General features: G+C 42.3%; 1 protein-coding gene across 1 annotated transcript in view; it reads right to left on the reverse strand.

Moving 5' to 3' along the window:
* Positions 1-579: 579 nt before the first annotated feature.
* The window catches only part of LOC124278855 (phosphatidylinositol 4-phosphate 5-kinase-like protein 1), a 36,580-nt gene continuing 12,744 nt past the window's right edge, over positions 580-24,415 (reverse strand). The window contains exons 3-10 of the mRNA XM_046714639.1: positions 12,197-12,262; positions 10,659-10,816; positions 10,322-10,390; positions 8,586-8,676; positions 7,856-7,951; positions 6,510-6,582; positions 2,722-2,824; positions 580-1,601 (exon numbers count right to left, since the gene is read on the reverse strand). Of these exons, the coding sequence (XP_046570595.1) occupies positions 1,154-1,601; positions 2,722-2,824; positions 6,510-6,582; positions 7,856-7,951; positions 8,586-8,676; positions 10,322-10,390; positions 10,659-10,816; positions 12,197-12,262 (1,104 nt within the window). The 3' untranslated portion in view covers positions 580-1,153. The remainder of the gene's footprint in view (positions 1,602-2,721; positions 2,825-6,509; positions 6,583-7,855; positions 7,952-8,585; positions 8,677-10,321; positions 10,391-10,658; positions 10,817-12,196; positions 12,263-24,415) is intronic.

The following is a 24,415-nucleotide window of genomic DNA, read 5'->3' on the forward strand; positions in this document are numbered from 1 at the left end:
TATTTATCTTTATAACCTTCATGTCAAAACACTGACTCCGCTTCATTCATGTGACACAGTCTCCTTTCACCATATCTTCAACTTTGAATGAATACTTTTCTAATGGAAGAACAGCACAGCAGTTTATCAGATATAAAAACCCACAGAGATTTCCTCTTTTCAAAATTACCACAATATATGTTTGTGAAAGTCAGCAGTCATAAAATATGAAAAATAATATCCATGATATTTGTATATCTATATAAGAAAACATTTTCCAAACAAGACAGAGTACAAAGCAATCAAGTACAAAAGTTATCATGTAGACAGTCACATAGTTTATAAAGTCTTGAAAGAAGACAATACTGAAATATTAAAATGATCCAAAATGAAGGAAATTCTCAATGTTGAGAAAACCCAAGCTCCTCTCAATACAGAAGGGTTGGAGGTATTAAAGGTACAACTGTTGAATACCTAATACCCACCTCATTTAACTCAGATCAGGCAACAAAACATTGAAAAGCAAAATTAAAATCAGCCACAAATTTTAATGATCTACTTATCTTATTAGAGAAACTATTAATAAATAAAGTGACCCTGCTTGGGATGCCTGTGAGTTTTGTTGATATAGGATTTTTTGCAGTCAGTATTAAAGACATACCGGTACTATTTTTTCAATATGAAAGGAGGTACTTAACCTTTTTGGACCAGCAACACATCTGGGACACAATAGTTGTATCCAGTATTTTGGGAACAGATTACATCCTTTAAATTCCAGCCCCCAGAGTATCAAATAGTCAACCCCCTGATTAATTACACATTACATTATTTAATAAAGAGATTATTCCAGAAAGATGACATTTGTCTTTACATCAAACCAATGCAATATATTAATAAAATAGAGCACTGCCATAACTCACAAATAATTAAGACCGTATTGAGTATTGGGTACACTGTAGTCTAACTACAAGTCCTACTCAGCATGGAGGTGTTGCTTAGACTTAAACATTAACTTAACAGTCGAACGTCCAACTAAACAGGAAACTGAGAGTATTTGAGTATATGAAGCACTGGAAGAACCAGTTCAATAGCATCGTGTGCAACACATTCACAGACAGTGACACAGAGTCAAAACTAAACCTATCTCGACTCATATACCCTCACTCCCCATAGTTCACTTGACGTGTTCAATGATGAAACGCAAGAAGCGGTCCCCATACTCGCCAGGGGGTACAGTGGAGTGGTCCGCGCAGCAGTATTTGATGTTCTTGTAGATCCGCCCAGTCCTCTGTCGATACTCGTACAGTGTGAAGAAGTCGATCACACCGAGGAAGTAACGGTGGGTGGGGCCGTCGATGATGTGTAAGGCGTTCTTGCAGTTGGGTAGGAGACGGCGGTTCTCTGCCGTCATCAGCCCGTCAAGATACGAGGTTTCTGTCAGGGAAAGAGGGAAGAACACGCCAGTCTTACGTACCCGGGATTTTTCGTCCACGCTGGTCTTGGTATCATCATTTGGTGTTCCTGGAATTGAGTGCATCTCAATGCCACCACCTTCAACGTTCCCATTGTGATGTTCAGGGGAGCTGTTGTCGGACGAGGAGGAGGCTGTCGATGGGAGGGATCTGGTAGAATACGTAATTACTGGTTAATGCAAAGTCAGCATGGTAAATAAAACACACCACTAAAATGATCTAATGGTACAGACAATATAAAGGCATCTACTCCATTCCAACCAAGCCTTCTTGGACCAGAGCATGTCTCACTAGGGACAGTTTCACGTTATCCACAAGACTACCTCACCCAGCCTTAAGGACCAGAGCATGTCTCACTAGGGACAGTTTCACGTTATCCACAAGACTACCTCACCCAACCTTATAGGACCAGAGCATGTCTCACTAGGGACAGTTTCACTAGGGACACGTTATCCACAAGACTACCTCACCCAGCCTTATAGGACCAGAGCATGTCTCACTAGGGACAGTTTCACGTTATCCACAAGACTACCTCACCCAGCCTTCTCGGACCAGAGCATGTCTCACTAGGGACAGTTTCACGTTACATTATCACCCAGACTACACCCAGTTTCATGTTATCCACAAGACGGACCAGAGCATGTCTCACTAGGGACAGTCTTTCACGTTATCCACAAGACTACCTCACCCAGCCTTATAGGACCAGAGCATGTCTCAGTAGGGACAGTTTCACGTTATCCACAAGACTACCTCACCCAGCCTTCTCGGACCAGAGCATGTCTCACTAGGGACAGTTTCACGTTATCCACAAGACAACCTCACCCAGCCTTCTCGGACTAGAGCATGTCTCACTAGGGACAGTTTCACGTTATCCACAAGACAACCTCACCCAGCCTTCTAGGACCAGAGCATGTCTCACTAGGGACAGTTTCACGTTATCCACAAGACTACCTCACCCAGCCTTATAGGACCAGAGCATGTCTCACTAGGGACAGTTTCAAGACAACCTCACCCAGCCTTCTCGACAGTTTCACGCTATCCACAAGACAACGCTATCCACAAGACACCCAGCCTTCTCGAATAGGACTCACAGAGCATGTCTCACTAGGGACAGTTTCAGTTTCGTTATCCACAAGACAACCCACCCAGCCTTATAGGGGACAAGAAAATGTCTCACTTCTTCAGCCTCTCCACCAGGTTCCCACAAACGCCTTCTCAGAGCATGTCTCACTAGGGCTCATCAGTGTGGAGCTCCTGCTATCCACAAGACTCGACCAGAGCACCAATCAGGAGGCTGTAATCCTGCACTGCCATTTCCTTCAAGAACTCGGTGTCTGCCTTAAGCTGGGTGATGAACCATTCCCTCTGTGGTCCTGTAACCATGGTAACATTTGGAACTTATATACTGTAGTCAGTGAAGTTTAGTAGAGTCACATTTTCATTCAATTTATAAACATTTTCAAGCTGACGACACTTGTTGGATATTGTCAGTGGGGAACTTTCCACGAACTAATCTGCATTGAAAATAAGTCAAAATACACACTTGTTTTTACCCCTATAGAAACAGTTCAGGCACTGAAAGTAAGCACTTAAATAATGCACAGAATCCAGTGGAAAGTGAGTGACTTTATGCCCCTTTAAACAGCCCTTTCATTCATCATGTCCTGAATCAGGTCCTCCCCAACTTTGGAATATGCCGCAAACATGGACACGAGTGCTGGTATTGGCATACAACCTGCCATACGATACATCACAATACTAAAATTTTAGTCATGACGATATATTGCGAAAGTATTGTGCACTGAAGCTGTGATACGATACGAATCCCGACATAAGGGTGGCGATACTAAAATCTTTAATTCTAACACAACTATAAAACACCTTAAGATCAAAACAAAACCATTTTAAAGTATTACGCCAAATTCCGCAAGCATCTTTCAGTGTTCACTCAGAAAGAAGATAAATAAGTTAATACACAGACTTTGTGAATGTTAATAACATGCGAGCGCTATGTCTGACACAGTTCTTGACGCATGAATTTCTGAGAAAACGTTTACTTATGAAGGGAAAATAAGTAAGCATATATTTTAATCATTAAAAACAAAAGTAAGTCTTTTTTCTTGACAGATATCGCGATTCGGCAATATTCAAAGTTAAACATTGATGTATCGTGGTCCATTTGAAGTATCGTATCGGGACATACAACAATGTAAAACTTTGTATCGATTCACTGTATCGGCTGCCCATGGATCGATGCATCGATGTGTATCAATGAATCGTCACACTACTAATGGACACTTGAAGCATCAATACAGATGTTTGGAACAAGAGGTTGCACTTAGAATACAAAAATATCTGGTTCATATATACAGGGCTACAGATTTCAAGGCGCACATAAATACCTTTGTACATCTAACATTTAATTTCCGTGCGTATCGTGTAAAATGGAGATTTATTTGAGATAAATACTTGTCAAGTTTCGTAAACACGATTTTACTCAAAATCAATTAAGCCACTATTTTTTCGATTGGCTAAAAACTACATAATATAAGATTTCAGCGATCACACAGTCGCTATTTCAGCATTTCTTCAAATACAAATACATGGTTGGAAATAGTGATCGATGAATCTTCCAGACAAACCACATCACCAACTCGCTCACACAAAAACATGTCAGTACTCCTTCAAAATTCTCAGTACACCTCCACTTGCAATATGATGTGTAAGTACACTCGCACCCCCAAAAGTTATCTGGAGCCCTGCTATATTTACTAAAAAGGCCAATCTACCACATATTAAGTACATTTACACTGATCTTAGATGTCATCTCTTATACTAGTAGTGTCAGTAATGTAGACTGTTAGTACTCCAGAGAAAAGTTTATTTCACTCAAGTCATACACTGATGTTAGTGTTGAGATAAATACTGTATTTCATCTCTCAATACATGACAGAGGTGTACTGCTATCCAGATTAGCAGGAAATGGTTGTGCTTTCTATTACAACAGCTGCCATAGTTCACCCTTATAAAGAACTTTTTCAAAGCCAAATCCCTTCTAAGCTATGTATGGTCTAAGTAACGTGATCATGGACTTTTATGAGATTGTCTTATACGTGATCCATAAACAGTTCCTTGTGTAATGTTGACTACAATAATCCAGCTATAACCCAGCAGCCTTGTCAGATGATCCAATCAGGGTTCAATGACATGCTGTCAACCAGGTCAACGATTCAACATAATTTCTCTTACGAGCAGCGAGAGTTTGGGTTGTCGTCAAAATGGCCTCATTTTGAGAGAATTTTATTACAATTGTTAAATTAGAAATAAATATAAGAATGTAAATATCACTGAAATCTTAACCTATGTTGGGACCCACTACTAACTACATTTATAAACCTCCAGTGATGTCACTCTATTGTCTCGCCAGGTTCTCTTTTTAACCGAGTAAACCCCTTCAAGCAGTTTTGCGGGCTTTCTCCAAGAAATCCTGGGGATTTTCTACGGAATTGCCTGCAGCCCGGGGACTTTCTACGGAATTGCCCGCAGCCCGGGTATTTCTACGGAATTGCCTGCAGCCCGGGGATTTTCTACGGAATTGCCCGCAGCCCAGGTATTTCTACGGAATTGCCCGCAGCCCGGGGGATTTCTACGGAATAGTCCTTGACTTTGAATTATTTTACTTGTTTTGAAGATTGATATGACTGAATATGATCGAAAATATCACATTATTGAAAACATCCATTATATAGTGCTGATGTCTGGTTTTCGAAACCCTTCGCTTACTAGCTTGGCGGTTTTATCCACTAGGCTACGAAGGATCGCTGTGAACAATGAGATTGTTTGTCAGTATGAACCATGTGTTCCTCACAAGATGGGTAGTGCAGGCAGGACAGGGGTGGCTCATGCAGAGCATGTGCACTGCGCGTGCAAGGCAAGGTATCGACTGCCAATCGCATCCCAGGTGATTTCAATAGTAAATACCAAATATTAAAATTATATCTAAACTATATATTCGGACGGTCCATAAGTTGGATCAATACCTTGGATTCAGTTTTGATCCTTTACATAAGAATTTCCTTACATTTTGAAAGATCATTTGAGAAATTATAATTAATGTTAGTCTGGCTCCAAGAGCTGGTTGTTTGTTGTTTAACATCGCACTCAGCAATATTCCAGCTTTATGGCGGCGGTCTGTAAACAAACAAGTTTGGACCAGACAATCCAGTGATCAACAGCATGAGCATCGGTCTACACAACTGGGATACAATGACGTGTGTCAACCAAGTCAGCAAGCCTGACCACCCAATCCTGTTAGTTGCCTCTTATGACAAGCAAGGGTTGCTGAAGACCAATTCTAACCCGGATCGTCATGGGTCTGGCTCCAAGATCCAAGAGAAAAAAATAAATAAAAGTCAAACAAAGTCTAGATTACTTGGCAGGTGTACATTGGCAGAGTTCTATGGTTTGTTCTTCAATTGGATTTGTTTTATAGATAAACATATGTTTTCTTATATTATTAAGATGATGATTACATGTTTAAGTTACATGATTTCTGGAGCTACATGAGTCTATATTTATGTCAGAATGGCCTCAAATTCAAAATGGCCTTAAAAGCACATAACAGCCACAACTAAAGGGGAAACCAAAGCTGCCAGGAAAGAACAACAGATATAACCTGTAATGTTAAGTAACCGTGCTAGTCAATTGAGGAATCAATTAGTTACAATTGTGTCGCAGGCACACACTCAAGAACTGTGATCAATAGTGCTGAGTCATCAACTAAGAGCAGTGCACATGGTACTTGTGATCATCAACAATGTTAATCTCATCTGTTCACCGTTAAGTCTGTTTGATGTAAAATACAATTTATGTGATAAATTCATTTAGTTTGTTGAATATAATTTGTTTAGGTGGCCCTTTGAATTTTTGTTTGGGCCTCTACATTTTTTGTAGCCATTCTGACTTGTTTGTGTCAGTTTACCTTTGAGGCCATTGCCACCTGTTCCCCGGGGAACCTATTGTAACCAAGACTCTATTAGGCAGGACCAAGGTACTCACCCAAGTCAATGACTTCATTGAGGAAATTCTGGTCTTTAAGCACCGTGACAATGTTGCTGCCTGGGGGGTATGGCTGAAACATGAAAAACGTTACCATGGAAACTACAGCTTAGTTACAGGTGTTTAGCAACTGACACATCTGCAACATGTTTGTGATATCTATGGCATGTTTGAGATATCTATCGTATTTTTTGAGGTATCAGTAGCATGTTTGAGAATTGAGAAGTATGTAGCACTTTTGAGGCATCTGTCGCACCTATAGTCTGTTTGACTCAAACGTGATCGATGAATTGCAATCTAACTCGAAAACTAATAAACATATAGTACTCAATGAAACACTGATCATAATCAAACCATCAGACCAACTCTGTGATTTGTTTGCAGAATTTCTTTCCTAAGATTCAAAATGTTGTTTAACAAACTATCATTAAAATTTTGACACAGTTCACTATTTGTTACGAGGGAGGAGTGCAGAGACAGGGACAGCCAGGTGTTAGAGAAGCACGTGCACAAGTGCCGACAAACTTATTGATTTATTAACCTGTGCTGTGCCGTCTCCATCCTTTCTCGCACACCGGGCTGTCCCTTTCTCTGCACTCCTCTCTCGTAACAAATAGTGAACAGTGTCAATATTTTAACGATAGTTTGTTAAACACATTTTTTTATTTTTAGGACATAAATTCTGCAAAAACCTCAGAGAGTTGGTCTGACGTTTTGATTATGATCAGTGTTTCATTGAGTATTTTATGTTTATTAGTTTTCGAGTTAGATTGCAATTCATCGGTCCGCTTTTGAGTCAAACGGACTATAGTTTTCATTTCTGCGTATGATTGTCTCCCCTGCTATACAAACGCTTTGTACATGCCTCACTCTCCTATTTTCCCTCAGATTCTACCCACCATCCATAAATCCACCCCCCACCAACTCACCTCTCCCCACCCCAACAAATAACACCCTGTATTAACGCACACCACCCACCCCAACACAGCACCCCACCCTACCCACTAACAAATCCCATACACTCTTCCCCAGTCACCCTGATTCACCCCTTCAGCAATTGATTGAGTGCGTGAGTGACTAACGTTTTACACCACTTTTAGCAATATTCCAGCAATATCACAGCGGGGCTTCACAAATTGTACCCATGTGGGGAATCGAACCAGGGTCTTCTGCATGATGAGCGAACGCTTTAACCACTACGCTACCCCACCGGCCCCTTCCAGTTATTAGGATTGCACAATAAAATCAGCATTTGTCTGGACTAGTACACAAACTGTATAAGAGCAGTAATGTTGAGTCACAGTTGGGTCCCGAGTCCTGCCATCCCAGGAAAGACAAATGCCTACCTGTTGATATCGGCCAGCCAGAGCTCCCTTAATGTCAAATCTTGTCTCAATACGATGACTGGGGTAAAATATACTCTGCATGACCACAAAGTATTTCTGTAATAAAACATACAAGGGGACTACTTTAATACAAAATTCAGAGAAAATATACAGTTATTATTAACACAAGAAAAGTAGATCCATGACACTGTAGCTCACTCAGATAGGTCTAAAATCATAATAATAATGATAACATTACATTCAATGCTGCTGTTTCCAACCATAAGGATGCTCAAAGCGCACAATCTGATTATTACTACCCCGGATAACCCAAGCTGCCTGTGAGGCGCTCGAAGGTTAATAGTCACATGACTTAACCCACCTGGTACCCATTTTCTGCTCATAACGATAATAACCACATTTCCTTATCTTTGAAAATAATATTTAAGTTAAAGCCATAAGAAGTTTCAGCTGTCAGTGTGGTAGAAGTGGTAAGTTAAAATAAAGGTCAACATTCAAAATATTGCAAAAGTTGCAGAATTTAAGCCAGATTTCAGATAGTATATTTTTAATAATCAACCGCAACTTCAATATCAAACTCATCCACAGGCCTTCGGACTCTGTCACGTTGTGCTCGGTACAAGTATATAATACTGGATCCCGTTTTACAACGACTGTCGTAGATCTATGTTAAAGTATAGGAGTTACAACTGTCATAGCACTATTGTTCTGTTGTAGTAGGAGTACCAACCTTCCTCTCGCCTGGCATCTGTATGGAGTATAAGCCCAGGTACTTGACTATCAGGGAGTGGGGAAACTTGAGGAAGTGCTGCAGGTAGTCACTGAAACACAACACAGCAGTTTCATGTATAAACTGTAGGGGTACAGAAACAGGGGCTTTTAGTTATAGTTAGTCTCAGCAGAGAGGAAGAAGTGGATGTAAGGGAAAGCTCTGAGGATATTAGGTGGGACTTACCTCAGGGTGGAGAGGAAGAAGTGGATGTAAAGGAAAGCTCTGACGATATTAGGTGGAACTTACCTCAGGGTGGAAAGGAAGAGTGAGTGAGTTTAGTTTTACTCCACACTCAGCAGCACTCCAGCTATATGGCGCCGGGCTGTAAATAATTGAGTCTGGACCACACAATCCAGTGATCAACAGCATAAGCATCGATCTACGTAATTGGGATACGATGACATGTGTCAATCAAGTCAGCGCGCCTGATCACCCACTCCTGTTAGTCGCCTCTTACGACAAGCAAGGATTACTGAAGATCAATTCTAACTCAAATCTTCACAGGCGGAGAGGAAGAACTGGATGTAAGGGAAAGCTCTGTGGATATCAGGTGGGACTTACCCCAGGGTGGAGAGGAAGAAGTGGATGTAAAGGAAAGCTCTGAGGATATCAGGTGGGACTTACCCCAGGGTGGAGAGGAAGAAGTGGATGTAAGGGAAAGCTCTGAGGATATCAGGTGGGACTTACCCCAGGGTGGAGAGGAAGAAGTGGATGTAAAGGAAAGCTCTGAGGATATCAGGTGGGGACTTACCCCAGGGTGGAGAGGAAGAAGTGGATGTGAGGAAAAGCTCTGAGGATATCAGGTGGGGACTTACCCCAGGGTGGAGAGGAAGAAGTGGATTACAGGACAGCTCTGAGGACATTAGGTGGGACTTACCCCTGGGTGGTGAGGAAGAACTGGATGTAAGGCAAAGCTCTGAGGATATCAGGTGGGACTTACCCCAGGGTGGAGAGGAAGAAGTGGATTATGGGACAGCTCTGAGGGTATCAGGTGGGACTTACCCCAGGGTGGAGAGGAAGAAGAGGATGTAAGGGAAAGCTCTGAGGATATCAGGTAGGGACTTACCCCAGGGTGGAGAGGAAGAAGTGGATTACAGGACAGCTCTGAGGATATCAGGTGGGACTTACCCCTGGGTGGTGAGGAAGAAGTGGATGTGAGGAAAAGCTCTGAGGATATCAGGTGGGACTTACCCCAGGGTGGAGAGGAAGAAGTGGATTACAGGACAGCTCTGAGGGTATCAGGTGGGACTTACCCCAGGGTGGAGAGGAAGAAGTGGATGTAAGGGAAAGCTCTGAGGATATCAGGTGGGACTTACCCCAGGGTGGAGAGGAAGAAGTGGATGTGAGGAAAAGCTCTGAGGATATCAGGTGGGACTTACCCCTGGGTGGTGAGAAAGAAGTGGATGTATGGGAAAGCTCTGAGAGTATCAGGTGGGACTTACCCCTGGGTGGTGAGGAAGAAGTGGATGTATGGGAAAGCTCTGAGGGTATCAGGTGGGACTTACCCAAGGGTGGAGAGGAAGACGTGGATGTAAGGGAAAGCTCTGAGGGTATCAGGTGGGACTTACCCCAGGGTGGAGAGGAAGAAGTGGATGTAAGGGAAAGCTCTGAGGACATTAGGTGGGACTTACCCCAGGGTGGAGAAGAAAAACTGGGTGTTAGGGAAAGCTATCAGAATATCAAGTGGGACTTACCCAAGGGTGGAGAGGAAGAAGTCAATGCAATATTTTCTATCAGTCTTCAGTAAATACTGCTGATCATTGCTGTGGAGAAGAAAACAAGTTAGACATACATTACAGGGTATATACAGCAATACATGGAGCAGAACAGTTTATCCCAAGATTTGACCTCAGCGATCTACATATTTGACCACCAAAATGGAGAAAAAACATATTAACATCAGATAATGTTCTCTTCTCTGCTGGCTGTGAATAGCTGCAATATTGGTGATGCAGCGTAACGTAACATTTATCACCCTCACTATTCTCTGATGAGAAGAAAAAGCATAGGTTCCATTGATGCCCAGCTCACCTGAGGAAGAAGTCCTGTCCACTCTTTGAGTTGCTGACAAACTCGAGGTATGGCAGTTTGGCGGGAGCAACAGACTCCAGGTAGATGTCTTGTCGCAGACCAATGGCGCGGCGGATAGCTGCAAACGCTGAGCTGGCATAACTGGCAAACACAAATACCTGTCACGGAGAGAAGAGTGAGTGAGTGAGTTTAGTTTTATCCCACTTTTTGGCAATATTCCAGCAATATCACGACGAGGGACACCAGAAATGGGCTTCACACATTGTACCCATGTGGGGAATGAAACCTGTGTCTTTGGCATGACGAGTGAAGGCTTTAACCACTGGGCTACCCCACAGCCCCAGGGAGAGCAGGAACAGATTACAGACATCATTAATAACCAGTGTCTTGTCACTGCTGACCTCAAACAATATTTAGATATTGTTTCTCATCATAATATTCATCCTTGATTATCAAATAACATAAATCTACAAATATGACATACCCTTGTCCCATTTCAGACCTTAGCTTCATTTTAGAAGTGACTTCACCAGCTTGATCTATCAGATCAGAATGTCTCTGGTTCATGAGGTTGAAATCAACAATTATTCTTACAAAATTCAGATCTATAATCAATTAACACAGTAAAGGTTAACTCTTAAAAGATGCGTTCATAAGTGTTAAAAAAAGCAGGGGACATCATTACGTTTCCACTCATTCCATTTGTGTTGGAAACGGCCTACTACAGCTCAGCAAAGTACTGATTATATAGATAGACTGTGCTCTTAGCAGTATTCCAGCTGTGTAAATATAACATTCAGGGGTGTGAACATGGTGTATATGAACATAAAGAAAGCCTGTGATGTAAGCCCAGAATACATGCAGGGCCACCACAGGAACATTGTTTTGCTGTTTGACAATACACTCAGAGTAGTATAAACAGGAGGGATGTCACGATACATAAGTTTTATAAATCGATACGTATCACAATACCCATGTCATGATTCGATACGTATCATGATACCTAATTTCGAGGCATTATTGCGGAAAATTTCATTACATTTTGAACATTAATATTACATATTTTATAATTGTTCATGAAAAGATCAACATTTTTTATTTTCAGAGATTAAACATTTCTAATTTCCCACCTTTGTGCATGAAAAATAATCATTTATAACTCTCATAGCAGCAAAAAACAGGATACAATTGCAAAATGTAAACGATACATAAACATATTTAAACCAATCGATACAGTTTTGAAAGTATCAATACTTGTATCGTCTTAGAAAAAGTATTGATACATCATGGCATCCCTAATAAACAGGCTTATGAAGTACTGATGATGACAATTTCTCTGTGTGAGTGAGTTTAGTTTTACGCCCCTTTTAGCAATATTTCAGCAATATCACAACGGGGAACAGTGGAAATGGGCTTCACACATTGTACCCATGTAGGGAATCGAACCTGGGTCTTCGGCGTGACAAACACTTTAACCACCAAGCTACCCACCGCCGGCATTTTCTCTGAGATGTTTGAGTAAGGTGTGGAACACTGACCTGTCCATCAGGGCCCTCCACCTTCTTCTCCAACACATGCTGGTAGTCGTCAGCCTCCAGACTCTCCTGAACACACAGAACATATAGGCATTAGTATGACTAAACATGCACAGGCCCTCATGTCTTTGCGAAGTTTAAAGATTAAAAAAAAGATATTTTTGAGATGACCCCCGACTCAAAATGCTATACCATATAATAAATTATGACAAGGCCGGACACTTTGGTATACCCCACCCGCCTGCATTGCCGATCGCTACGCTACCATCGCATGCAATCGATTAAAACTTAATGTAAACATAATCATGGATGATTGGCCTATCGGTCACTACTCATGACACCTTCCAATTCTTTATTGCTATTTCTGCAAGTTGATTGAAACCCGATGTTGACTCTCAATTAAACACAAATGGATGGTGATATGTCCTCACAAAACGGGGAGGTGGTTGAAGCAAGCCCTCTGATTGGTCAATGCTTGCAAAATCTGCAATTCTTTATAAATTCACTTGATTTTTTTCTTTCATCGACTGCTTAATGTTAGAATATTTTTCAAGCAATGGCTTCTCGAGAACGCATCAGTTGTAATATCTCCTAAACAAGGATCAACCAGTCAGAGGGCTTGCTTTGACCACACCCCCGTTTTGTCCGGACACATTGTCATCCATTTGTGCCAAGATCGTTTAGTTGAGGGTCAAAATCGGGTTTCAATCGACTTGCAGAAATAACAATAAAGAATTGGTAGGTGTCATGAGTGTTGCTTGATAGGCCAATCATCCATGATTATGTTTACATTAAGTTTTAATCGATTGCATGGGATGGTAGCGTAGCGATCGGCAAAGCAGGCGGGTGGGGTATACTAAAGTGTCCGGCCTTGTCATGATGTATTGTACTGTGAGGCATTTCGAGTTGGGGGGTCATCTCAAATGTTTTATGTGTTTTTAACATCTTTAATCCTTGCAAAGACACGAGGGCCTGTGTAAACATGACCAAGCTTAAAAACTTCGTACACGATTGCTTTAGACTGAGTGAGCTGGGATAATCCCCCAAATAAATGAATTTCATTTAAATCAGTGTTTGTCAGTCAGGAAAGACAGAAAGATTGTAATTGGACTCATTGATGTTTACCGCTTGAGGTCAACCAAGGCAATGGTTTACAAATTTTACACACAATTGGGATCTTAAAGTAGGAATAACAGGCTTGTCTTAGGGATATCTGTTCAGCAGTTTGCAGAAAGTTCAACAAGAAGGTCATCAATATCCCCCACCACAGTGTTCTGTCCCTATTTAATTCCTCTTCCTGAAAACACATACGACACTTATAATGTGAAGTACATACGCTAGCTGTACATCAAACTGAATGATACTTACAGCAACAGCTGAGCAATGGGAAATAGTGCATGTTCAGCCCGGCTGTTGTGTCAGTCTTTCAGCAACATTAATTTTAACTGGACATTTAATTCTTTGCTGGATGTACTGACATATGATAAGTTATGAATTTCATTCCAAATCGTGTTAATATTGTCTGGTTATCGGTTTCCATCCTTAAAAATGGCTGACTGGGTCATGATGTTAAGGAGGCCAAGCAATATAAAGGTGACAATCAGACACCAGGGTTTGAGCAGAACACAAATGTTCATCCAGTACACACCATAGTAGAGAATGGGTGAGTGAGTGAGTTGGGTTTTAATCTTATGCTGCTTTTAGCAATATTCCAGCAATATCACAGCAGGGGACACCAGAATTGGGCTTCACACATTGTACCCATGTGGGAATCGAATCCTGGGCTTTCAGCGTGCCTAGCAGACGCTTTAACCACTAGGCTACCCCACCACCCCACAGTAGTGAATGGACGCATAAATACACTGCATACAGAGGGACACATATAACAGACATGGGGTAATTGTAATTTGTAATTGTAATTGAATGTAATTAATTACAAAAATATATGTAATTGCATGTAATTTGTAATTGAATGTTTAAAATGTAATTTGTAATTGTAATTTAATTAATTAATATCTCAATGTCATTGAATTTTTCAATTACTTTTTCAATTACATCAAACTACATATCACTTTTTTTATTTTGGTGGTCATCATGCAACCCTTGCAATTATATTCTGTACAATAAGGAGGACAAAGCAGTGTTTTTCAATAAGATGCTTGTTGTCTGTATATACTCTAGCAGGTGTTAAGTTTTGAAAGAGATTTGAATGTCTAAGCCTTTGTAACTATCACAATCTGCACATTTGTAAAACAAAGGGAATCAGTAACGCATGACTCAATGTAGGTTGGTATTTGAGGAAATGGGGGATTAACAGTACTATTAGTCAAGTTCCTATCAAAATGGCCTCTTTGTTTATTTCTCGTAGGATATGATATTCAAAATGAATGGACGCATAAATACACTGCATACAGAGGGACACATATATTGTCATATAACAATATTCATTGCACCCACAACCCATCAAGAGTAGCTATGGCTACCCGCCATATCATCCATCCATCAAGACCACTGTCTTCACGATCACTGACATTCTAGGATCCAAGGAAATTACTGAAACATTAGTAAACTATTCCATTTCATTACCATAAGGACCCTCATACAGGGTTTTACATGACGCATGATTCCTGTGTATTTGACGCAACAATTGTGTAAAAGATTCTCAAAATATTATCATACGATTCAAGCTAGACACAAGTTTTATGAGTGATCCTCAGAATTCAGTTCAATAAAATCGATATAAGCAAACAATGATTGTTCATTGATGGATATTTCTTTCAATTCATGATAATAACTGTATGTTACAGTGAAGAAATCACAAGCCTGATTATTTGTTCAGTATACTGAAGTTTGTTATGACTCAACTGAACTGTGAAAAATATACTATTTATTAACTAACATAAAAATGACAATAAAACAGAAATTTTGATACACACACATAAATATCACACTGAAATTTTCATGACTTCCAAATATTGAAAATGACTCCCAGAAATAAATACTGTGAGTCACCATGACTCTCTTTATCCAAAGTCTGTGTAAAACCCTGCCTCATACTGCCTGTATGGACCTAACAGGATCGGGTGGTCAGGCTTGCTAATTTGGTTGACACATGGCATCATATCCCAATTGCGTATTTCGATGCTCAGGATGTTGATCACTGGATTGTGCGGTCCAGAATCGATTTTTTTACAGACTGCCACCATATAGCTGGAATATTGCTGAATGCAGCGTTAAACAACAAACCAACTGTATGGACCCTTAGAATACATAATTTGGATCATGTTGACCCTCCACTTTGGCATGTCAAGGTAAAACTTGAGTTACGTTTCTCGTCAGCATGGTGTTCTCAGTCCCCTGGTTTAGACTGCTTTAAATAATTTATAATGTCTCAGATATTTTCTTTTTGGAGTAATGCCATGACTTGCTCAGCTCGTATGTGCAAATACAGGTCTGAATAAAAGGTGTGTGTTTAATTCTTTTGAAACAGTGTTTCAGTGGGTGAGTGATTGACTTTAGTTTTAAGCCACTTTTAGCAATAATCAAGCCATATCATGGCAGGGGACTCCAGAAATGGGCTTCACACATTTTACCCATGTTAGGAATCGAACCCATTTCTTCAGCATGATGAGCGAACGCTTTAACCACAAGGCTACCCCACCACCCCTAATCAGTGTTTCAGATATATGGCTGCAGAAAGATTCTTTATTCCTAAGTATTTAGTTTCTGGTAGTCCTTACCAGAAATACAGTAATACCAAGGAAAGTCTACCATGCCAGGAACTAAGCTGTAAATGTGAGAACAAGCCTCACCTAAGATAATCATCTTACTATACCCTGACATATTATATACATATATGCATTAGAGAGTTTATCTCCTTATCACAGATTCTTTGGGTTCAGGTTTCTAATCAGCCCTATGTATGCATGTACAAAATGAACATTTATACTTTCTAAAATTAATGAGATATAGAACCTTACATAAATTCTGACATATGAACTGACAAGTAGGTTACTGGGTTACCAAGCTACCTTGTCAGGTTCACTGTACATTTGCAACAGGTGTCGTCTCACTTAGCAACAGCCTAGCACAAAGGTAGATTGACTAAACCATTTGAAACTGAAATGTGTTAGGGATTATCTCCATGCATCTCTATGTATTTGTAAACTTTATCCTACAGAGATCAGTCAGGAACTGTCTGCTCCAGACTAGTGGTGGTCCAATTAATTGGAATAATCGAAGATTGGTTGCAATGACTAAACGGCCAAGCAATCGATCATGTTTTCTCATAATCGAACACAAACAATTTTGGAACATTTGTTTGCTTTAACAATATTTTTCACAAGGTTGGTTTTGTCTGTGTCATTAAATTTACATAAAGCACTACAAGCTCGTTCCTTGTCATGATTGAATTTATCTTAAAGACTCCAAGAAATTTATATTCATAACATACTAGTCATCCTTTAAAGATGTAAACTTTGCAAATGCATTTTGTTCAATTTGCAAAACAATTCGAAAGAACTACGTTTTTTTCTTTATTTTTTGTGCAGTAACACACATAACCAGGAAAATTTTATAAACAACACTAACCAAGTATTTTTCATCACGATATGTTGTAATGAACCATCATCAATTATGAGATTTTAACCAATTCCCAACACTACTCCATATATCCACATGCCACCTTCAAAAAGGTGGAATACTGACTGCAGCACAAAGCTGCAAACAGAAATAAACTCACTATAAAGTTTCATTATTTGCCAAACTTTCTGACTAAATCAGCATTAAAACCAGTTTCTTCTACATTTATCTCAACCAACCTCCCTCAGTTCTGTTCAGCCAAGTGTTATGCCGCTAAGATGAGCATAACTCCCATGATTAATAATAGAATGCTTTCCTAAGTGTGCCCTTCTCCCCCTTTTTTCAAACCCTCTTGAAATGGTCCCTTTGAAAGCACTCCCATTGCTCTGGTTTTCATCAAATCCTTTTGAAGGAACCCCTGGAAGCACTCCCACTGCCTTGGTTTTCATAAAATCCTTTTGAAGGAACCTCTGGAAGCACTCTCACTGCCTTGGTTTTCATAAAATCCTTTTGAAGGAACCCCTGGAAGCACTCCCACTGCCTTGGTTTTCATAAAATCCTTTTGAAGGAACCCCTGGAAGCACTCCCACTGCCTTGGTTTTCATAAAATCCTTTTGAAGGAACCTCTGGAAGCACTCCCACTGCCTTGGTTTTCATAAAATCCTTTTGAAGGAACCCCTGGAAGCACTCCCACTGCCTTGGTTTTCATAAAATCCTTTTGAAGGAACCCCTGGAAGCACTCCCACTGCCTTGGTTTTCATAAAATCCTTTTGAAGGAACCTCTGGAAGCACTCCCACTGCCCTGGTTTTCATGTAAACCCTTTCGAGGGAAATACTTGAAAGCACTCCCATTGCATTGTTTTTTTCATAAAACCCTTTTGAATGAGATTCAGGTTCTTGGGGACAATGTGCAGCGTCTAACAACTAGAACACACATTTTCAACCCCATTCAACTTCCACCTGATTCCTCTCCCACCCCATTCAACTCCGATCCCACCCCAAACAACTCCCACCCCATTCAACTCCCAACGCATTCAACTCCAACCCCATTCAACTCTCACCCCATTCAGCTCCCATCCCATTCAACTCCAACCCCATTCAACTCCAAAACCATTCAACTCCTGCCCCATTACACCCCAAGCCCATTCAACTCCTAGTTCCTACCCTATGCAACTCCCAACCCATTCAACTCCCAACCCATTCAACTCCCAACCCATTCAACTCCCACCCTATTCAACTCTCACCCCATTCAACTCTCACCCCATTCAACTCCCAACCCATTCAACTCCCAACCCATTCAACTCCCACCCCAATCAACCCATTCAACTCCCAACCCATTCAACTCCCACCCCAAACAACACCCAACCCATTCAACTCCCAACCCATTCCCAACCCATTCAACTCCCAAACCATTCAACTCTCACCCCATTCAACTCTCACCCCATTCAACTCCCAACCCATTCAACTCCTAGTTCCTACCCTATGCAACTCCCAATGCATTCAACTCCAACCCCATTCAACTCCCAACCCATTCAACTCTTACCCCATGCAACTCCCAACCCATTCAACTCCCAACCGAAACAACTCTCACCCCATTCAACTCTCACCCCATTCAACTCTCATCCCATTCAACTCCTAGTTCCTACCCTATGCAACTCCCAACGCATTCAACTCCAACCCATTCAACTCCTAGTTCCTACCCCATTCAACTCCCAACCCATTCAACTCCAACCCCATTCAACTCTCAACCCATTCAACTCCTAGTTCCTACCCTATGCAACTCCAAACCCATTCAACTCTCACCCCATTCAACTCCCACCCCAAATAACTCCTAACCCATTCAACTCCCACCCCATTAAACTCCCAACCCATTCAACTCCCACCCCATTCAACTCCCACCCCATTAAACTCCCACCCCATTCAACCACTACCCCATGCAACTCCCACCCCATGCAACTCCCACCCCATGCAACTCCCACCCCATTCAACCACTACCCCAAACAACACCCAACCCATTCAACTCCTACCCCATGCAACTCCCACCCCATGCAACTCCCACCCCATTCAACTCCCACCCCATGCAACTCCCACCCCATGCAACTCCCACCCCATGCAACTCCCACCCCATTCAAATACTACCCCAAACAACACCCAACCCATTCAACTCCTACCCCATGCAACTCCCACCCTATGCAACTCCCACCCCATTCAACTCCCACCCCATGCAACTCCCACCCATGCAACTCCCACCCCATTCAACTCCCACCCCAAACAACTCCCACCCCAAACAATTCCTATCCCATCCCAACCATCAGCCCCAACATAGCATCCTCTGCAATCAGAATCACAACCAGCTGGAGACGACATAACTCGCCATCACAAATCACTCCCAAACTTACCATAATTACCATACTTACATATCAGAATGTATCATTACCATATAGACAACACGGTAAATAGCCCATTCATATCCTGAATACAGCAAGCCCATCATTAATACTGCATATCATCAATATAGATCATGAATAATGCCACTGCTCTTGTGTCAGCTCCCAGTTATTCAATACACAGACCGACTAACGAGTTTCCTGGCTCAAGAAGGCTGGGAGTCATTCAAGAGATGTGGGAACACCAATACACAAGACAATCAAGCTTATTACATACTGCAATCATGTTCAAAGCCTGGTTCCGCAGTTTCAAATGTAATACCAATATGTGGAAGTCACCCTGACTGCTCTATTACAATTCATTATTCACATGTGTATATTTGAGATGTGCATTTGTAAATGTAATGATCTGTGATTTAGTCACCCGAACATCCCTGTAAGAAGTTTTACTCCTGGGGATTCTTGCAACATATGTTATATTTGGGATTAGACTTTCTCAGTAAGGTACAGACTAAGCACTTTTGTGATGTTGAGTCCCATCCGGGATTCGAAACCACACTCTCAGAGTCAGGTACCGGTTCACCAGCATACAAAGTCAGCCATCTAGCCCAGTCAGCCACTTTGGCTTCCACACTGGAGATCCTTGACAGAATCGGCCCCCTGACTGAACGAGTCACCCAAACTGAACGGGTAGTCAGAAACAGTCACTTGACTGATCGTTGTCATGGCAATTTGAAAACATGGATCATTGATAACACTATCTATCACTTCATTGTCTGGTCTAGATTTGATTACTTACAGACCACTGTCACTACCAATCACTTGATTGTCTGGTCAAGATTCAATTACTTACATGTAGCTACCAATCACCTGATTGTCTGGTCATGATTCAATTACCTACATGTAGCTATCAATCACTTGATTGTCTGGTCTAGATTCAATTACTTACATGTAGCTATTAATCACTTGAATGTCTGGTCAAGATTCAATTACTTACATGTAGCTATTAATCACTTGATTGTCTGGTCAAGATTCAATTACTTACATGTAGCTATTAATCACTTGATTATCTGGTCTAGATTTGATTACTTACAGGCCACTGTCACTTTCCATCACTTGATTGTCTGGTCTAGATTCGATTACTTACAGGCCACTGCCCTATCGATCACTTAATTGTCTGGTCTATATTTGATTACCTATAGGCCACTGTCACTTTTGATCACTTGATTGTCTGGTATAGATTTGATTACCAGTACTCACTGTCAACCACATGATTTATAGAATTGCCAAATGCCACATCATGGGCTACTCAAAAGGCTGTGCAGTGGAAGAGCTAGTCAATAATATGACTCTGAGACAACAAACAAGCTTAATGGTAAACATGGCAGATATATTCCAAAGTATGTCTATGGACCACATACACAAGATTCAGCAGTTGGTTATTGCAGTTGTCATTACACTGACAAGAGATACAAAAATCAATACAATCTGTGCTGAATAGAGTGTAGTCTACAAGCCTGAAGTTTTCCCTTCACATCTGTTTAACAAGATATTTAGTCACACATGCGCTATAACATATATAAGCCAAGGACCATGCAGTGCTTTCAGAGCAAACCAGGGCTGGATTTACAAGGTTGCCAAAATGGCACATATATCGGTAAACATGGTAGGGCCAATTTCTAACTATCCAAAATTAGTATGGGTAGGCAGGGTGTGTTTTGTTTGAACAAGATAAATACCTGATTTGTCAACAATGTATAGTTGTGTCAGTCTGCATATAGCAATATTACAGCAATATCAAGGTTGGGAACACCAGAAAGTCTGCATGTATAGAAATATTAAAGCAATATCATGGTTGGGAACACCAGAAAGTCTGCATATATAGCAATATTACAGCAATATCATGGTTGGGAACACCAGAAAGTCTGCATATATAGCAATTTTACAGCAATATCATGGTTGGGAACACCAGAAAGTCTGCATATAGCAATATTACAGCAATATCATGGTTGGGAACACCAGAAAGTCTGCATATATAGAAATATTAAAGCAATATCATGGTTGGGAACACCAGAAAGTCTGCATATATAGCAATATTACAGCAATATCATGGTTGGGAACACCCGAAAGTCTGCATATATATCAATTTTACAGCAATATCATGGTTGGGAACACCAGAAAGTCTGCATATAGCAATATTACAGCAATATCATGGTTGGGAACACCCGAAAGTCTGCATATATAGAAATATTACAGCAATATCATGGTTGGGAACACCAGAAAGTCTGCATATATAGAAATATTACAGCAATATCATGGTTGGGAACACCAGAAAGCGGCTTCCCAGAGTGAACCCATGTCGATAATAAAACAGCCTGTTGGTGTGATAACATCAGTAGCAAAGAGCAACACTTTTATTAATATCTAAATATTTTAGATATTTAAATACTTACCTTACCATAGGTCTTATGCATATTACCTCAAGCTCCGCTTAAAGAGATCAGACAGTCGTTGATTCGCCATTCTCTAGAATGGCTACCTCGTGTTTCGACGAGTGTACAGGCAATGGAAGTGACGTGATCTCCCCTCCCGCGCAAGCGCGGTCCATTCAAAATCACTTTTACTGACCAGGTCCGAAGAGCCCAGAGAGGGGAGGAGCATCCAGCGTTGGGAGGGAGTTACCGCCCTATGGTAAGGTAAGTACTTAAATATCTAAAATATTTAGATTTAAATAAATTTTTAACTTACCTTACCATAGGTCTTATGCATATGGATTCGACAGTAGGACGGCGGTGTCGGGCTCCAGAGGACCATCCCAAGAAAAACCCACATGCCAAGGGAAAACCAGAAGAAACTACTGAATCGGCAGACTGTCGCAGGAGGCGCCTGGAACAGGAGACAGATAGTAACTAAAGGCAACCCCAAGGAAAACAAATACACCCAAGGTGTAAGTTAACCTGAAGACCAGAAGGTAAGAAGAAGTAGTTACCTAATGGGCGGTAGGACGGGTGAGTTGCTGAGCAACCACCAGCGGACCAAACGATTGAAGACCTTCCACGCCCTCGACGCCAAATCCACGCAGGTAATGACTAGCGAAGACAGAAGAGGACTTCCAAAAACAACCCTCCATGATGGCTGGAACGGTGCAGTTTCTGTGTAGAGCCATGGTGGCTGCCAGAGCCCTAATCTCGTGCGGATTATTGGCTGTAGGATGAGGCAGATCTTATGCGATCATCGAGGGCGGTCAGGATGGTAGTACGGAGCCAGAGCGCCAAGAGTATTCTTATTAACTTCACCTTTGGCCACAGAAGACAACGGGATGAACAGTCTCTTACGAGACTGCCTCCTGGAAGATGACTTGGCAATATACATCTTAAGTGCCCTCACCGGACACAGCAGCTGTTCCTCAGCGTCGTGAGGTCCTAGAATGGAAGACAAAGGAGGGATGGAGAAGATCCTATCGGGTTGTCCCGGCAGCTGGTTCTTAGCCACGAAATCCCAAAGCAGTCCTAGATGAACAAGACCATGCCGTGACTGCTCAAAACGCACCCTGGTGACATCCAATGCGTGGACCTCACTAACCCTAGCCGCCGTGGCCAGGGCCAAGAGAAAGGCTGTCTTCCTGGAGAGGTTCTCAAATGAAGCAGTGTCCAAGGGCTCATAAGGAGGACCTCTCAGATGCCGGAGAACGACGTTAAGGTCCCAAGCAGGAGGACGTAGCTTTGCCTTCTGGTCCTCCAGCTTAAAAGCTTTGAGGACGGCGATGAGTTCCGGCACCTTGGAAATCTTTTTGTCGCACTTGACCGCCAGAACGGAGTTAAGAGCCGATAAATGAGTACCTATAGTGTTGCCCTTGAGACGCCGGGACTTCCCAAGAAAAAGAAGGAACTCTGCTATAAACTGAGGAGAAGCTTTCAACGGGTCCTTTGGATATCTGTGCACAAAACTTCTCAAAAGAAACCCACTTATCATCATAGAGTGATCTTGTGGAGACTCGATGAGCACGAGCAATAACCTTGGCGACACCCGTGGAGAAGCCCTTGGCCTTCAGCGCCTTTTGCAGATGATCCAACCGCACAGATGAAACCGAGTCGAATCAGGATGCCACTGTCGACTGTGCGGATGCCTGAGCAGGTGAGGCCAGTCTGGTAACTGTTGCGGACTTCTTTCGGCGAGACGGCGCAGATCTGGGAACCAGGTTCTGGCTGGCCACCAAGGCGCGACCAAAAGCAGACGAATCGTCTCTGTCCGCTTGACCTTTGCTATCACCGCTGGCAACAGAACTGGTGGTGGAAAGCGCGACACGCCCAGACCCTCCCACGACAAGGACATGGCGCCGACTGCCCATGCCGCGGATCTGGAATCGGAGACACGCATAACAGCGGAAGCTGTTTGTTGAAGCGAAGTCGCAAACAGGTCGATCAGAGGGCGGCCGTGATTGTGACAAAGAAGTTTGAAAGCTTCTGGATGTAGCATCCACTCTGTTGGAGACGGTTTGCCCGGCCTTGAGAGAGCGTCTGCCAAGACGTTCTTGCACCCTGGGATGTGTCGGGCTCTGGCGCTGATGCCATTGTTGTCCAGGAGACTGGCCAGCTGGAAAGTCTGCTCCAACAACTGTTTGGACCTGGTTGTTCCCTGATTGCGAATCAACGACACCACCGTAGAATTGTCCGACGCTATCAGGAGCCTGGTGTTCCGCAACAGAGGCACCCATTGTCGAACCGCTAAAATGACTGCTTGCAGCTCCAAGCTCAGAGCCATCCTAGCTCGGTGGCGGACCACAGCCCCGAGGTGGTCTGGTCGTGGAGGTGTGCACCCCAACCTTGAAGAGACGCATCTACGAACAGTTCGTGATCGTGAACAAATTCTGTCAAGGAGACTCCTGCGCAGACGTTCGGAGGTAAGCGTGGAGATGCAGCGGCAAAAGGAACCTCAACTGAAGGCCGTCCGCCTGGATGTAAGGCAACAGGAAGCGCTGTAACGGCCGAAGCATCAAACGACCTCTGAGCGTCAAGTCCTGGGCTGAGGCGAGGAGACCTAAGAGGGACTGCCACTCCCTAAGCACGAGCGGCTGAGATAGACCTCGGTTGGCGAAACTGACAATCTTTCTCCAGCGATCCAGCGGAATCCTGACAAGGTCGCAATGAGTCAGGAATAAGCCTCCTATAAATGTCAGTTCCTGGGACGGCTCCAGGTGGGATTTGTCTATGTTGATAATCCATCCCAGATACTGCAAGAGACGAATGGCAAAGTG

Source organism: Haliotis rubra, unplaced genomic scaffold, assembly GCF_003918875.1.
Source record: "Haliotis rubra isolate DU_JTF1 unplaced genomic scaffold, ASM391887v1 Scf242, whole genome shotgun sequence".
Classification (NCBI taxonomy): Eukaryota; Metazoa; Mollusca; class Gastropoda; order Lepetellida; family Haliotidae; genus Haliotis; species Haliotis rubra.